Consider the following 15,541-nt stretch of genomic DNA (forward strand, 5'->3'; position numbering starts at 1 on the left):
ATTTTATTTTATTCCTTAATTTATTTGTATTCTCTCTCAAATAATTGTGGACCTGTATGTTTTAATGATTGTAATATATGGACTCTTGGAAGACTAGCCTTTGAGTTAAGAAGAGACCCACATAGCTAAACAAACAAAACAAGTTAAGCTAAACAATGCTAAGCTGTTCATTGCATCTCTTGTTGACACAAAATGTAGTCTGTGCTGCTGCTTGTTTTGTAATGCGAAAATTACATTAAATAATAAACTCACTGAAGACCACTGGCTTTGAATGTTTATTTGACATTTGTATCATTGCAAAAAGGCATAACAGTGAGAAGAATTTCTGTGCATCATGTAGACCTGTACTGTAGGCTACTGTGTGGAAGTCATCTGTGATGTGTCTATAATAAATAAAAAAAAAAAATCACCTCAATTTCTAGCAGGGTGATATTGTATGGGGTTAAAGGTATTGCTCCCCATCTTCGTTCTAATGAGTTAAAATAAAAAATGCATGGGTGTCGAGAGGAAACTGACCACGTTTTTATTTCAATTTGTCAAGTGAGATTTTTTATGGACACTACAACACGAGGACAATAAAACCCCAGTTCTACAACCTGGAGACAGTAGACTTCACACTTGGGCTGAATCGCAATGAATTCTCCCCCCAAATTTTTTATGTTTAAACCGAATATACCTTGAAACTGTGCTTCTGGTATATGGATGAAAATGTGGGCTGAGGTAGTGTGAATCTACCCAAGTGGGGGAGATCTGAGAACAAAAAAATATCTGTATTTGACAATCATTAGGTCGGTTAAACAAACGAGCAATCAGGCAAACAATGTATGTGGGTTACATTGATTTGTGCCACTTTGAAGTTAAATGAACAAATTAATTAAACCAACCGATAACAACAAATGCTTAGGACAGATGCAAAATAGCTGCCACAAAATTACTACTGCTGTTGAGACATCCATGGAAAGAAGGGTTCAGTCAAGGATCTCTTCCATGGCAGGTCCAGGACTACTAGGCTTAATCCCCTAGATTGTATTTCATAGATTTTAGCAGACACTATCATCAGTGTAAACCACATTAACCCTCGAGTCAACCTTTAAAAAACCCACTACCTGTCTCCCTATAGTGACCGAAACTGCGATCTCAGTAAAACATACCTTTTTCCAATTTTCTTTCATGAATATCATTATTAACTTCAGTCCTCACCATACATATTGAATATTTATTCATTTTCATGATTTTAACCATTTCTTAAATTACGGTTGGGGTTAGGGTTACCCTAACCCTAACCTGTCCAGTTCTGCGACTAGGGTGAAAGATATGACACTTGTTGTTCATGCGCTTAATAGTGATTGTTTTAAAAAAACAAACATGGATTATTGTAATGTGAGTCCAAGATGTGATACTGAGCTACTTTTTTGGCATATACATAAAATCTAGCCAACGCTATCCACAAACACACGTGAAGAAAACCCTAACCCATTTGACCAGTTCTGCGACTAAGGTGCCTCGAGGGTTAAGCAGAGTAAAACTAAAATGTGCTTTATTAGTGTGTAGTTTTCCCGGTGCTAGGTTTTCCTAAAGCATCTTTGTGTCAGTAATAAGTATGAGACAGTTAAGGTTGTAGGGTTCAATTACATTCAAATGTTTTTTGAATGTGTTTCAAATAACTGAGTGAAAAAGTGATGGACGCATCATTTAGCTAATCTGACAGTTCACAATAGTTTTCATGATGATGTGGACTTCCTGACAACTCCAGAAAGAGCCCTGGTTGGTCCCGTCTTAGAACCACTCATTTAGCTAATGTCCATTCTTTCTCCTGTCCTTATCTTTTATCTGAAATCTTTATTGTATCAACATCGAATCATAACTACTGTTTTGAAATGTTTGCTGTCTGTATTGTGCATCACCACTAATTGCCTCTTTTTAGACTAAGTATTTATAAGTTTAGCTGGTATCCATGCTCTCCGCAGGCCCTAAACTCCCATCGACCCCTTGAACACTCTGGTAGATTGAGGCCATGTCTGCGTTGGTTCGTATCTGGTTGGCAAAGTCAACCATGCTGGGACTCCTCTCCACTTCGGGCACAGCCAGCAGGGCGGCGACAGCGCGCATGGCTGAACGGCGTAGCTCCTCCTGCTTTTCAAACTCCTGCTTCACTGAACCAGCTTTCACCTGGAGAGGGGGCGCAGAGATGAAGTGTGTAAGAGAGAGAAAGAGGGAAAGGAAATGGGAGAAAATGTGCATCAGATGAAAACTACAAATACGAGAGATATTTCACAGGGGGGTCACAGACCTAAAGTATGTGCTGCAAACATCGTATTTGAGGAAGAGCGCATAACCAATTTGGCAACTGATATCCATATATTTACACCTGTTACCCTGACATGTCTTCATGTTTTTTACTGTCTTACTTTACTCCTATGTCTATACTACTATCTACTATGTACTATGCTACTATCCCTATAATACTACCTACCATGCGTCTATACTACTATGCACTCAGAGTGTAGCACTCAAGTTCAACACTGTTTGACCACTTACCCTTCGCTGCCCTACCCTTAACCCTTAGCTGCAGGTGTACCCCTGCTGCTGACTTGTTCACAATTTGTAAGTTGCTTTGAATTGAATTTTAATTTGGATAAAAGCGTCTAATGACTAAATGTAAATGTAATGGTGGTCTTCAAACACACCACCGGCCTGGCCGTGTGGCAATAAAAGAAACTTGAAACTTGAAACTTGAACTTGACTGCCAACGAGGAGGAGGTAGAGGCATGTGTGTTTCTGGCTTCCTTGGAGGTTTGAGCAATGTGTGTGTTTCCAGTTACCTTGGTAGTGCAGGTAGCTTTGAGTGGCTCCACCAGCCGGTCCAGTCGCTGGAGAACGGCAGCAGGGCAAAGAGAAGCCAGTCTGGCTAGCATCAGGAATGTCAGCATCTACAAAGAAGCATGTGGTCCCAGAGAAACACAGGGGATAGATGGTTAACCTAACTGTATGTTTTGAGTCTTTCCTCTATGATTCGGAAATAGAAGGTAAGTGGATTTATATCTCCATGTGTTTGTACGTCGGTGGGTGTGATCTGTTTAGCTTACCCTGATATCATAGTGGTCTTTGAGCCCTTCCTCTACTTGGTCTAGAAACAGTAGAACGTCCAGACCGTCCAGACAGCTGTCCAACAGAGTGTACATGCACTCAAACGCTGCCTTGCGCAGGTCTAAACCATCATCTACTGTGTGCTTGAAAGGACCCATCTCTACCTGTTAACACACAGATAGACCAACAGACACATTTACTTACAGATGTGTAATATATATATATTCTAATATATATTTAGAATATCGGATTCTAATCGGATCTTTCCACTAATAGTTGCTGTAGGGAATGGTACCTATCTGATGAGGTCTATGAACCTAATAGCTGTAGGGAATGGTACCTCTCTGGTGAGGTATTTGAACCTAATAGCTGTATGGAATGGTACCTCTGATGAGGTCTATGAACCTAATAGCTGTAGGGAATGGTACCTCTCTGATGAGGTCTTTCCTGATCTGTGTCTCTTTGTAGAGGTGGGGCAGGACTTCTGTTAGAAGACCACGGATCAGGGCTGGCTTATTATGGGCTGCAGAGTTGAACATCACCAAGGCAACACGGCGCACATTGATGTCCTCATCCTGCAGTGTCTTCAGGAAGTCACCTGGTGGACAGAGATGTCATCATTGTGTGTTTATGTGTGTGTGTGTTTGTATATGTATGAAAAAAAAGATCAAGAGGAAAAACCGACGAACCCAACTCAGATTGAGTTTTCCACCTGGCAGCTGTTTGTATTTGCCATGTCTTGCCCCTTCCTTAACGGAGGCAGACTTTGTTCCAATACACATCTCACTACATTGGTACATCCTGCGCATGTATAATCGCGGAGCCCACGTCTGGTCTTTTGTGTAACCTGAAGCAGTGCCGGCTGGCCGTGTGTTCCAAATGCTGGCAAAAGAAAGGCAGAATCTAGTGCTATTCTTGAGCTATTTTGCTTCCATAACATGTCTTCCTTCAGACTAGTGGAAAGGAAAGGTTCAAAATACACATTTAGATGTTTATTTTACTACACTTTGTTATGCTGCGCCTGTAGATTTCGCCTAAGTTCATTCTCTGCCCAATATAATTATGAGGCACCATTGTTTGGGGGGTTTGCCACAAACAACGAGCTCCCATTGGCTGGTGCAGATTTCTGACAACGTGATTGGTTCAGATGCATCACATGCTCTGACATTCCTGACATAGCTTTTCTCTGCGGGACCTGTCAAAACGTGGACCTGTGTGTAAAACCCTCACAGAAAAGTGGTGCAGTGGTGATTTTATCTCTGGTTGCACTATGTTTTAATGCATGCGCATAAATGTTTCCTCGCGAATAAAGACGATGCCTAATTGCCTCTAGGAATGGAATGAAAAAAAAAATATATCTAACCCTAACTAATAAACTAACATACACTGTAGCACTTAACACTTTGATGAACATTGTTACTCAGCTGATAGAGTTGTGCCCTTCCTGATGACTTGTCGTACAGAACTTGTAAGTCGCTTTGGATAAAAGCGTCAGCTAAATGACTAAATGTAAATGTGTGTGTAAATGAATAAAGACGATGCCTAATTGCCTCTAGGAATGGAATGTAACACATTTCATTCACAGGTTTTGTGTGAATGGTCCAACTGTAGTATTTGAACAGACCCTCTTCTTGGACCAAGTAAGGTTTCGTCGATAATCCAATGTACAGTTACCCCCACCCCGCCTACCCATCCCCCCCCCCCCACACCACCCCACCCACCCACCTCCAATGTTCAAATGTGGTTATTGCTTTGGCCCGGTCTGAATTAATATATATATAATATATAATAGCGAGATAGGGCCGAATCCAAGACAAGGGACGGTTGGTTAATCCAAAAATCGGCCTGGAAATGTCTTAAGTGGCGCTAAGACCAAGATTTGTCAGATCTTTTGTGCTAAGTCCGTTGGTGAATGAGACCCATTGGTTTTTCATAAACAGGTGAATATCCAAAGGAAAGTCAAGAGAAAAGTGATTTTCCGAAAATGAAAAATGGTGGAAAATCCAATATGGGATATGATTAATTTCTAAAGTGTTGTGTGTGTGTTGCTAAGAGTGTATGTGTGTGCGTGTCTTACCAATACAGTCATTAAGCAGTGCATCTATGGGTGCAGGCTGATCAACGATGGTGAATTTGACAGCTGTCACTATAGTGCTACGGGTCAAAGGAGAACCTGCAGAGGAAGACAGACAGACACACACACACACCACAGAGATAAAGACATGTACACCATGTACACAAATAGGCAGATACCTCTTGAATCTTGAGATACAAAGAGTCTCTCTCTCTCTCTCTTTCTCTCTGTGTCCCTCCTCTCTCTCTACCTGTGGTAATTTGCTGTCTTGGTAGTAGTTCTCTCTCTCTCTCTCTCTCTCTCTCTCTCTCTCTCTCTCTCTCTCTCTCTCTCTCTCTCTCTCTCTCTCTCTCTCTCTCTCTCTCTCTCTCTCTCTCTCTCTCTCTCTCTCTCTCTCTCTCTCTCTCTCTCTCTCTCTCTCTCTCTCTCTCTCTCTCTCTCTCTCTCTCTCTCTCTCTCTCTCTCTCTCTCTCTCTCTCTCTCTCTACCTCTACCTCTACCTCTACCTACCTGTGGTTAGTTGTTGTTTGAGTCTTGGTAGCAGTAGATCAGGATTGACCAGGGTCAACTTGCCCAGACACTCAGCCACCAGGTTCCTGGTTCCTTCCTCCTGACACTGGCAGTTCTGAATCAGTAAGGCCCATATGGACTCCACATGGGGTGTGAGGGCTGGCTGCTGGCACGCACTGTAGAGAGAGAGAGAGAGAGAGAGAGAGAGAGAGAGAGAGAGAGAGAGAGAGAGAGAGAGAGAGAGAGAGACAGAAAGAGACAGAGAGACAGAGAGAGGGAGAGAGAGGGAGAGGAGAAGAGAGAGACAGAGGAAAATAGAGAGGGAGAGAGACAGAGAGAGGGAAAGAGAGGAAAAAGTGATATGTAAAAAATATATACATTGCTTGAATCTTCTTTGTCCTTAGTAATCATTCACTGAACACTTAATTTTAAGCTACTCATCTGTTAACTTGCCCTCAGTACTAAATGTTATGTTGGTAATGCTAGAATTTCAGGTTGTTGTTGTTGTTGCTGTAGATTTACAATTTTTGCTGTAAATTGTTTTATGTCTTCATGTTTCCTTTATTGACATAGGTGTGCACTAGGGCTGTCCCCGACTAAGGATTTGTATAGTCGACTTGTAGTCGCCGAAATTAGCCGATAGTCGACTATTTTTTTTATTTGTATCATTCCATTTGGGCTGTGGGGGTGCTTAATGTCTGAAGGAGTCGACAGAAGGCTTCTTGTCCTCTGCAAAAGCATGCAATTGGTCCACTGATGGATACGTCTTGATATTTGTCTAGTCTAGTGTGTTCATTAGATGGGTGAAATCCTCTTTCAGTGCCTCTGTGCCTGTTTTCTTAGGCAGTTAGCCTCTGGTATGCATGCCATTAGCGTTAGCCACACTTCTAGGCCTATTTGCCTTTGGAAAGAATGATGATAAAAAAAATTAAATAAAATAATAATAATAATTATTATTATTATAATCTTTTTGCATTCGACTAATAGGTCGACTACGGCTCCTTTCGATCGATTAGTCGACTATTCAACTAATGGGGGTCAGCCCTAGTGTGCACTATGAAGGAATTGTGTGTGTGCGTGCGCGCATGCGTGCGTGCGTGTGTGTGTGTGTGTGTGTGTGTGTGTGTGTGTGTGTGTGTGTCTGTGTGTAACCTACCTGATGACCTCTTTGAGGGAGTGTAGCAGTAGATATTGTCTTCTAGGCTGGGCCGAAATCTCTTTCAGTAGGAAAGGCAGATAGTCCTGTAGACTGCCCACCGCCATACTGCCTAAAGCACAGGACGCTGCAGACTTCACCTACAGCACACACACACACACACACACGCATGCACGCACATGCATGTACGCACACATTTGCTTTTTAAATATCATAGAAAAGTACCTCTGCATGAAGCAGACATCACTTTTAGCACACATTAAACATAATTTAAAACACAAACAAGCCCACCATCATAAGCATATTTATATGTATTATATACGCATTTCACAAGGAAGCCCACACTATGATGCATGGCCCTCCGTCTCCTCATACCCCGGGTCTGCCCGTCTATTCCCACGGTTACGCCTATCCAGCCTACGTGGTTCTGGTGGCAGCTTGGCATTTAAAACCCCCTCACGTTCCCTTCCCTCTCGTCTCATCTCCCTAAGGAAATTCAGAAGGTACGTGTGTAAAATTCTTGGCTTACATACTGACCCTAAATTGCTATGTATAACGAGCCAATTACACAGGTTGTATCCCGGATGTAGGTATAGGTAAGGATATCCGTATTGTAATGCTTAGACATTATGGTAAGCACAGGTATATTGTATATTGTCTAGTAAGTATATTAACAGTGCAATGATTAGAAGTTATCCTGAATATCCTGGCTTCGCCATCGACACGTCACTTGTTTAATTATGTTTTCTTGTCACTCTAGATCAGACTGCTTCCATCAGTGGAATCTGTGCTCCTTTCCTCATCCAATCCCAGCTGAGCGTACCTGCACCAGGAATGCGCGGCTCCAAGTGCATCCTCCCCAAGCCGCCTGCATCAGGCTGTTGCATCATTGCTCTAATAGACTATATATTTCTATGGAATCTATCAAACTTATATTTTGTGTCTGTGTCATCATTGGTATGGTCTGAACTCGTGAAGCACAAATATGGAAATCACAATAATAATAATAATAATAATAATAATAATAATAATAATAATAATAATAATAATAATAATAATAATAATAATAATAATAATAATAATAATAATAATAATAATAATAATAATAAACTTTATTTGTATAGCACCTTTCATAAGAATTGCAGCCAAAAGTGCTTGACAGCAGTGACGTACAGTAGAGACAAAATAGACATAAAATGGCATAATTATAGAAATTATATTACAAAATGATTTCTGTCATTAAAATCTATGAAAAAGAAAAGTTGGATTATATGTCTGTCATTCAAATCTATATAGAAAAAGATTGTAATACATGTCTGTCATTCAAATCTATAAAAAAAAAGATTGTAATACATTTCTTATTGATTATGATAAGATTTCTGACATTAAAATCTATAAAAGACTGTTAGCAGGTTTCTGACTAAATAAAAGCAATGTATAAAGTGCAGACAGAATGAGTATAAAAATAGACAGAATAAGAGCAGAACAATAAAATAGACATAAATGAGCAGTAACACTACAGATCTCTGTGTACTTACTGTACCAAAAAATACCTGTGAATGTTGGATGACAAATCTTAGTTAACTACCGTAACAGATTTGTTGCCTGATCAACAAAGACAACAGTCCTAGTGTATGTGTGTGTGTGTGTGATTTGCAAATGTGGTACTGTACCTCTTCGTTAGTGGAGGAGAAGGCTTCTAGGATGACTCCCTGCACCTCCTTACTCCCTCCCAGGCTCCCGGTCCTCCCCACCTCCCCCAGAGACAACAGAGCCAGGACACGGGCAGACTCTGGGGAGCCAGTGTTCTTTACCTGGAGAACACACGCACGCACGCACACGCACGCACGCATGCACACGCACACGCACACGCACACACACACACACACACACACACACACACACACACACACACAAGATGTATAGAAAAATGTGTCCATTGCAACTCCTTCACCTACATGGACAAATTACGTTTGGAAGCAGCCAAACTAACAGCTATTCTCCTCCTGCATAGGCTTTGCCACCATACCAGACACACTCACACAAAACATCTCTCTCACACACACACACAGACAGTTTTACCTCCTGTATGAGCCCTGCCACCATGCTTGGTGTTTCCTTAGGGCATACAGCTGATAATGCTGCGACACAGCGGGCCACAGAATGGTAGGACTGTCTGTGTAGAGCAGAGCTGTCTGAATGATGGGACTGGGAGCTGTGGAAAGGTCCTGTCAGGGATTTCAACAGCTGGCTGGGGAGATGGAGGAAGAGGAGGTACGGATTGGAAGATGAGCGAAAGGGACATGTCATGAAGAGAGAGATTTATCACTTTATTTTCAAGTAATTAAGCTTTATTTATTCAGGTAGCTCGATAATGACTTTTGCAATTGTTAAGAGTTTGTGTACAGTATGTACAGACGCACACACACACACACACACACACACACCTATAGCCCAAGTTGCTAGTTTTGGACAGTACTAGTGCCTGTAGGAAGTCCAGAATGGCTGCTAGAGCACCCCCCTGCAGCAGGGGAGAATGGACAAGTCCAAACACTCCCGGGAGAACAGATGAGCCGATCTTAGCCAGGGAGGCGGGGCAGGCCTTGGCCATGCAGGTCAGCAGGGTTATGGCAACCTGAAGAGAGATGAAGCTCAGTCACCTATTGACCTATCTGAAACCCTGCCCTCTCGTCTTGATCCTCCAATCACAACAGTGGGATTTGAGATTGTTCAATGGCCATTTCAACCACGGAAACTAGGCCTTCATCTCTTTGTGCTCAGAATAAAAACAGAACAAGACACTGACGTACACACATGCATATGCAGTTGCTCAAAGGATTACTTGACTTTTCTCACATTCTGTTGTGCTGCAGTTATTTCAAAAATACATTTTAAGTTAAATTGACATACTGGGCGGCTACGTGGCGCAGTGGGCAAGGCGCTCGCAACGAATGCTGGAGACTAGGCTCGAACAGGATGCCTCCTGTTCGAGCCCCGCTCTCCACATTGCGTTCAGTTTAGCTGGTCGTCCACAGTAATACACATTGGCCGTATTACGGGGAGGGAAACTGAAGGGTGGGGATCGGGCGTTGTGGACAGCGACTCCTACAGGTCGGTTGGTGCGCCTGCGCAGTAGAATCAAGAAGCGACGGGGGCGGGGCCCCTCCAAAGCCCAGACCCCCGACGCTGAAAGATCGAGCTGCGCAAGTGAAAAGATGCGACGGCTGTTACCTCGAGTATCGGAGGGGACTCGTGCTATGTATGACTTAGTCCACATTGCAGCCGGCTTGTGGGAGGCAAGAAACAACGTTCAAAAGACAGGGGAGGGTTGAATTGGACGATATGAAAATTGGGATGGGAGAAAAAAAAATGGGAGAAAAAGTGGATAAAAAAAAGTTAAATTGACATACTCCATTCTATCAAAGTGAAAATGAAATTGAAGGAATCTATACGTGTATATATAGAATAGAGATGATAATTCAACCCTCTCCCTATGTGGTACCTGTGACACGTGCATGTCGCTCTCGTGCACCAGTGAGGGCAGCTCTGTCAGCACAGACTCCAGCGTGGCAGGCTTGATGCTGGCAGCGTGGTGGGTGACCAGCGCCATCAGGCAGGCCAGGGTACCCAGCTTTAGCACCCGCTGGTTCTTCCTCAGGAAGGAACCCAGGACAGATATAGCCTCTGGTAGGATGGATGACAAGTCAGTCTGGAGAGGGAGGGAGGTAGGGAGGGAGAGAGAGAGAGAGATGGAAGGAGGTACAGGCCACTTTCTTTTTTTTTCTAAACATTTGTAATAAATTTTTTTTCATTTATTTTAATAGCTCAATGCAGTATGGTAGGGCTGTCCCCGATTAAGGATTTGGATGGTCGACTAGGATTGGCCAAAATTTGCCGTTAGTCGACTATTGGTCGACTTAAAAAAATAAAAAAATAAAAAATAAATAAATAAAAAAAATATATATACCGGTATAATATTTAATTTTTTTTTTTTTTTTTTTTTTATCATTCCATTTGGGCTGTGGGGGGTGCTTAATGTCTGAAGGAGTCGACTGAAGGCTTCTTGTCCTCTGCAAAAGCATGCAATTGGTCCACTGATGGATACATCTTGATATTTGTCTAGTCTAGTGTGTTCATTAGATGGGTGAAATCCTCTTTCAGTGCCTCTGTGCCTGTTTTCGTAGGCAGTTAGCCTCTGGTATGCGTGCCATTAGTGTTAGCCACGCTTCTAGGCCTCTTTTCTTTTGGAACAAATTTTATTTTTTATTTTTTTATATTCGACTAAGAGGTTGGCCAGTCGACTACGGCTGCTTTCGACCAATTAGTCGACTAATCGATTAATAGGGGTCAGCCCTACAGTATGGTAATCACTCATGTCTGTGCATGTATGTCTGTCCTTTACCACAATAACAATTCTCCAATTTGGTGGGATAGATTTGACAGGCAAGATGGCGAAGATTTCGAACTGAGGGACGCTGGATGTGGGGATGTGAGTCCTATTAGGACTAACACAACATTATAATCAATCAATCAAATGTATGCACAACATTTAGACATGACACTTGTCAACCAAAGTGCTTCACATAGCTAAGAACAAAGAAAAGTATAGAATAAACAGAAAATAAAAACAACCAACGGATAGACAAGGAAACAAAACAACACATCAACAAGCAAGGCAAGAGTCAAAGTGAGTCAGGGAAGGCCAGGGCCCCGTTCCCCGTACCTGGTTCAACTAAGTCGATCAAGATGTCATTATCCAGATTCAGTTAACCCGATGTTTGAAGCCGGGATTTTCCTGTTCCTCGAAGGTGGATTCAGTCTCGTTAACTCAAGCCAGACTTGAGACCCAGGATAAATGCGCGTGCCCGCCTCAGCCGAGAAGGCAGCAAGTGTCGAGAGCAGAGATCCTGATTCTCTAGCGGCATTGATTGATTAATTGATTTAAAACTTTAGTAACATATTGCAGTACGGCTCAATCGCCTCGCCGACAAGTTAAATGCGTTATCTATAGGCTAATTTTAAGTCCCTCATTACCTCAATCAATCAGATTATATTTCTTTAAACTTGCCTGCTGGATTGAATAATCAAATGAGATCTTGCTAGCGAAAATAATTAGTAAAACTGTTATACAGAATAACGATACGGCTCCCTTACCCATTGATTGATGTATGGTCGATCTTTTACTTATCTTCTCTGTGGTGTAACGGGTTCTTCTTTTGACTTTCACGCAGACGACCGGGGTTCGAAACCCAGTCGTCTCCTTCTTTTTGCAATATAGGAATAATTCAATTTGGTGCACGTTGAGAGCTATATAAAGAATGACATCCTCAATGCATGTAGATTTATAATATTTTAACTTAAAACCAGGCTACCTTTGCGTATAATAATTAATATTATATTCAAAAAAATTATATTGGAAACACAGGGTTTCGAACACCGGTCGCTGGGTTGCCAGGATTGAGCACTACCGCTGAGCCACTGTGCCAGATGGGATAAGTTCATTGTTTATACATTAATGAACGAGAGACCCGTGTTTAGAATATTCTTTATTTTGTTGTTGTTGCACCGAGCGAGCGCCACGGTATATAACGTGCATTATTTAGGACAAAGTGAATTTAGTATCAGCATTTTGGGTCTATTTTACATTTCAAAAGACCCCTCTGGAAGAATGGAGCACAAAAACGTAATTCAGAATGGTATAACGCAGATCCTAGACTGTGGGAATAATTTCAGGAAACGCGCTGTCACTCCTTTGCGGGGGCGTGGCGATGGTTGATCCGGCTAACTTGAACTTAAACCCTGCTTTCGACCAGGCTCAAACTTTTGGATCTGTTGTCATGGTGATTTGGAAAATCCAGGTACGGGGAGCCGGAAAGTCCGGCTTAAGTCAGACTTAACCGAAAGTTATCCGGCTAACTCAGTTATCCAGGTACGGGGAACGGGGCCCAGGTGGTATAGGTGGGTTTTGAGTTTCGATTTAAAAGACTCGATGGAGGGGGCAGATTTGATGGACATGGGGATGCTGTTCCAGAGGTCAGGGGCTGCGACCGCAAAAGTACGCCCCCCCTAGACTTGAAATTGGACCTACGGGTGGTTAACACGTTGGGTGCCATTCACCTAATATATTACGTGTTTGCTCGCCAGCGGTTGGGTGCCAGATACGTAATATTATGTTTTTGGTTCGTTTTTCTTTTTTTCCGATTTTAATATCCTATTCAATGCCAGGGACCCGTATGTTGCCATTAGAAGGCCTACTGCGACGCCGAGGGTGCAGTACCGGCCAGATTCTCCCAGGTGGCAGTATCGAGAGTGCAGTAAACCCTGTTCCAGACCCTGTGTTACACTGAAAGGTCTCCAGGTGCAGATTTCAGTAGACGGCAAGGCTAGAGGTTCAATCGGTCGCATCCAAACGTCTACGGGACATCCGATGCATATGCTGTGGTGGGTTATGTCATGGGCCAAATGGACATCGGATGGAGCAGATATCGATCAAACAATTGGAATATAATTTTTGGAATACTCCCGATCAAAGGTAAGGATCATCTGACATAAATTCTGGCTTGATTGTGCAAGGTTTTCATACCGATCCAGCTGATCAGCGTTTTTAGCGTTCAATACTAATGCCGTTACTGGTAATCAATAATCAGAAACGAACCCCCCCCCCCCTACTGTATATATTTGATTCGGGAATACTAGCGTGTATAGGCAAGAAACGCCAAAGTAAATAGTAGAATTGACCTATATGGCTATTATGCAGCCTTTCAGGAATTACCCCATACCGCTGTAAAACCATACTTATATTCACCGCGGTATAACACGGGATTGTATGCATGGACAAATTATCTCTTTTTTGCATCTTGACCAGAAGAAACACAGTGCCAAATGACTATAGTATTGTATCCATGGCTATAATATAGAATATAGATTTAGCTCTACAAACAAGGTCACGCAGTCATATCTTTTAACGCTTGGCCCAGCTACAGCGGTCCCCATCTAATGGCTGGCATCCAACATGTTAAGAGACCCTTGTCAGCTGATCTGAGGGCCCTGACGTTGGTATAGGGCAGGGGTAGGCAACCCTAGGCACGCGTGCCTGCATAGGCACGCGGGGGCATTTTCATAGGCACAGGGGGCAGCATAATTTTTTTTTTGAAATATATTATAGTGAAATATTTTGCACTGTTGTCGCATTTATCTTGTTGAAATCCTCCCACAGGTTCTTTTTACTACCACATATTTAATTGAGACCCTTTATTTGTTTATTATTTCTGGAAATACATTGCTACATCATTCAGTAACATTTGCAGAGCCTTATAACAAAAACATTATTACGGTCACCATTGTGACCAGTGGGATTAATCAACAAATTTCATTATTTATTTTTCTATTTCATTGAACATTGCACATGTTAAAAAAGCAATTTTTTTTCTCAAAATGTGAGTATTACCAAGTCACCTTGTGTTCTTAAAACAATGACAATAAACATAGTTTTATTAGGTTGAAATAATGTGGTTGTGTACTTATTTTTCTGTTAACTTATTATGGATTGAAAACTGAAAACCTTAATGCACAGTAACTGAACTCAATATTTTTAAGTTCTGGTAACTTTTTATAATTTTTTTTACAGTGCAGTCTTGCGATCAATCAAAACTTATTTACACGATATACCTCACATTCACCCTCCATTCACATCCTGGTGTTCTCCATTAGGCCTGTAGGTGGAGCTATGACAGCACACGTACAGTACACACACCGATGGTGTGTGATGTGTCCAAAAATGAATGAGCAAATGTGAGTGAAATGGTCGCACTGTATGCAGCTGTTTGTCTGCATTGCATTCCCCCCCCCCCCCCAACTCAGATTTAGGGTTGATACAACCATCATAATAATATTGTTAATAATAACAATAACAATAATGATGTAATAATGTAAAAATTATCATTAAAAATACCTGATTATGAGAAGAAAAAAATTACAATGCATGGAATATTGTTGAGGCACACTAGTTACACCTATATTTCAAACAGGCACTTGACTCCATGTCAAAAAGGTTGCTGACCCCTGGTATAGGGGGTGAGGAGGTCTGCTAGGTAAGCAGGGGCTTTACTAGGGGTTGGGGGGGAAATCGATACGTAGTAGTATCGCGATACTTTGCGTGGCGATACTGTATCGATACAGGGATGCCAAGTATAGATATATAATTATTCATAAAAGGAAGTTGCATTGTTCATTTCAATACCTGTAATAGTACAGTAGTCCACACACACACACATGTGCATTCAGTTAAGTTGGAATATGACTGTAATACAAACAGTTGTTTGTCAGGTACATGCAACACAGATTACAGTGTTTACATCTGTCTGCTTGAGAAAATACCATGTTCTGCAATAAAGATGATTGAAGTGAGATGAACAGACTGAACTTTATTTTATTAGATAAAACATGTTGACAAATTCTACTTTGCAGTTGAAAAAAGGTAATAAATTAAATTTGATCCAAAAAAGAAAGAATAAAAAAAAAAAGTTTGCAATACTCAGCGTATCGCGATACTATCGTATCGTGACGCAAGTATCGCGATAGTATCGTATCGTGAGGTCAATGGCGATTCCCACCCCTAGGCTTTACCATTAAGGGCTTTGTAGACCTTGAAGTCTATTCTATAGCGCACCGGGAGAGGGAGGCAAGTACAGGGGTGATGTGAGCTCTCTTCTGGG

General features: G+C 41.9%; 1 protein-coding gene across 1 annotated transcript in view; it reads right to left on the bottom strand.

Annotated features, from left to right (window-relative positions):
- Positions 1-972: 972 nt before the first annotated feature.
- Positions 973-15,541, bottom strand: part of cand2 (cullin-associated and neddylation-dissociated 2 (putative)) — a gene marked incomplete at its 5' end in the record, with an annotated part of 128,332 nt that continues 113,763 nt past the window's right edge. Inside the window, 11 exons of the mRNA XM_084316751.1 lie at positions 973-2,169; positions 2,823-2,930; positions 3,087-3,251; positions 3,516-3,685; positions 5,165-5,260; positions 5,672-5,847; positions 6,828-6,967; positions 8,501-8,641; positions 8,910-9,078; positions 9,275-9,462; positions 10,330-10,536. Of these exons, the coding sequence (XP_084172877.1) occupies positions 1,942-2,169; positions 2,823-2,930; positions 3,087-3,251; positions 3,516-3,685; positions 5,165-5,260; positions 5,672-5,847; positions 6,828-6,967; positions 8,501-8,641; positions 8,910-9,078; positions 9,275-9,462; positions 10,330-10,536 (1,788 nt within the window). The 3' untranslated portion in view covers positions 973-1,941. The remainder of the gene's footprint in view (positions 2,170-2,822; positions 2,931-3,086; positions 3,252-3,515; positions 3,686-5,164; positions 5,261-5,671; positions 5,848-6,827; positions 6,968-8,500; positions 8,642-8,909; positions 9,079-9,274; positions 9,463-10,329; positions 10,537-15,541) is intronic.

Source organism: Notolepis coatsorum (assembly GCF_963971535.1).
Source record: "Notolepis coatsorum genome assembly, chromosome: 6".
Taxonomy (NCBI): Eukaryota; Metazoa; Chordata; class Actinopteri; order Aulopiformes; family Paralepididae; genus Notolepis; species Notolepis coatsorum.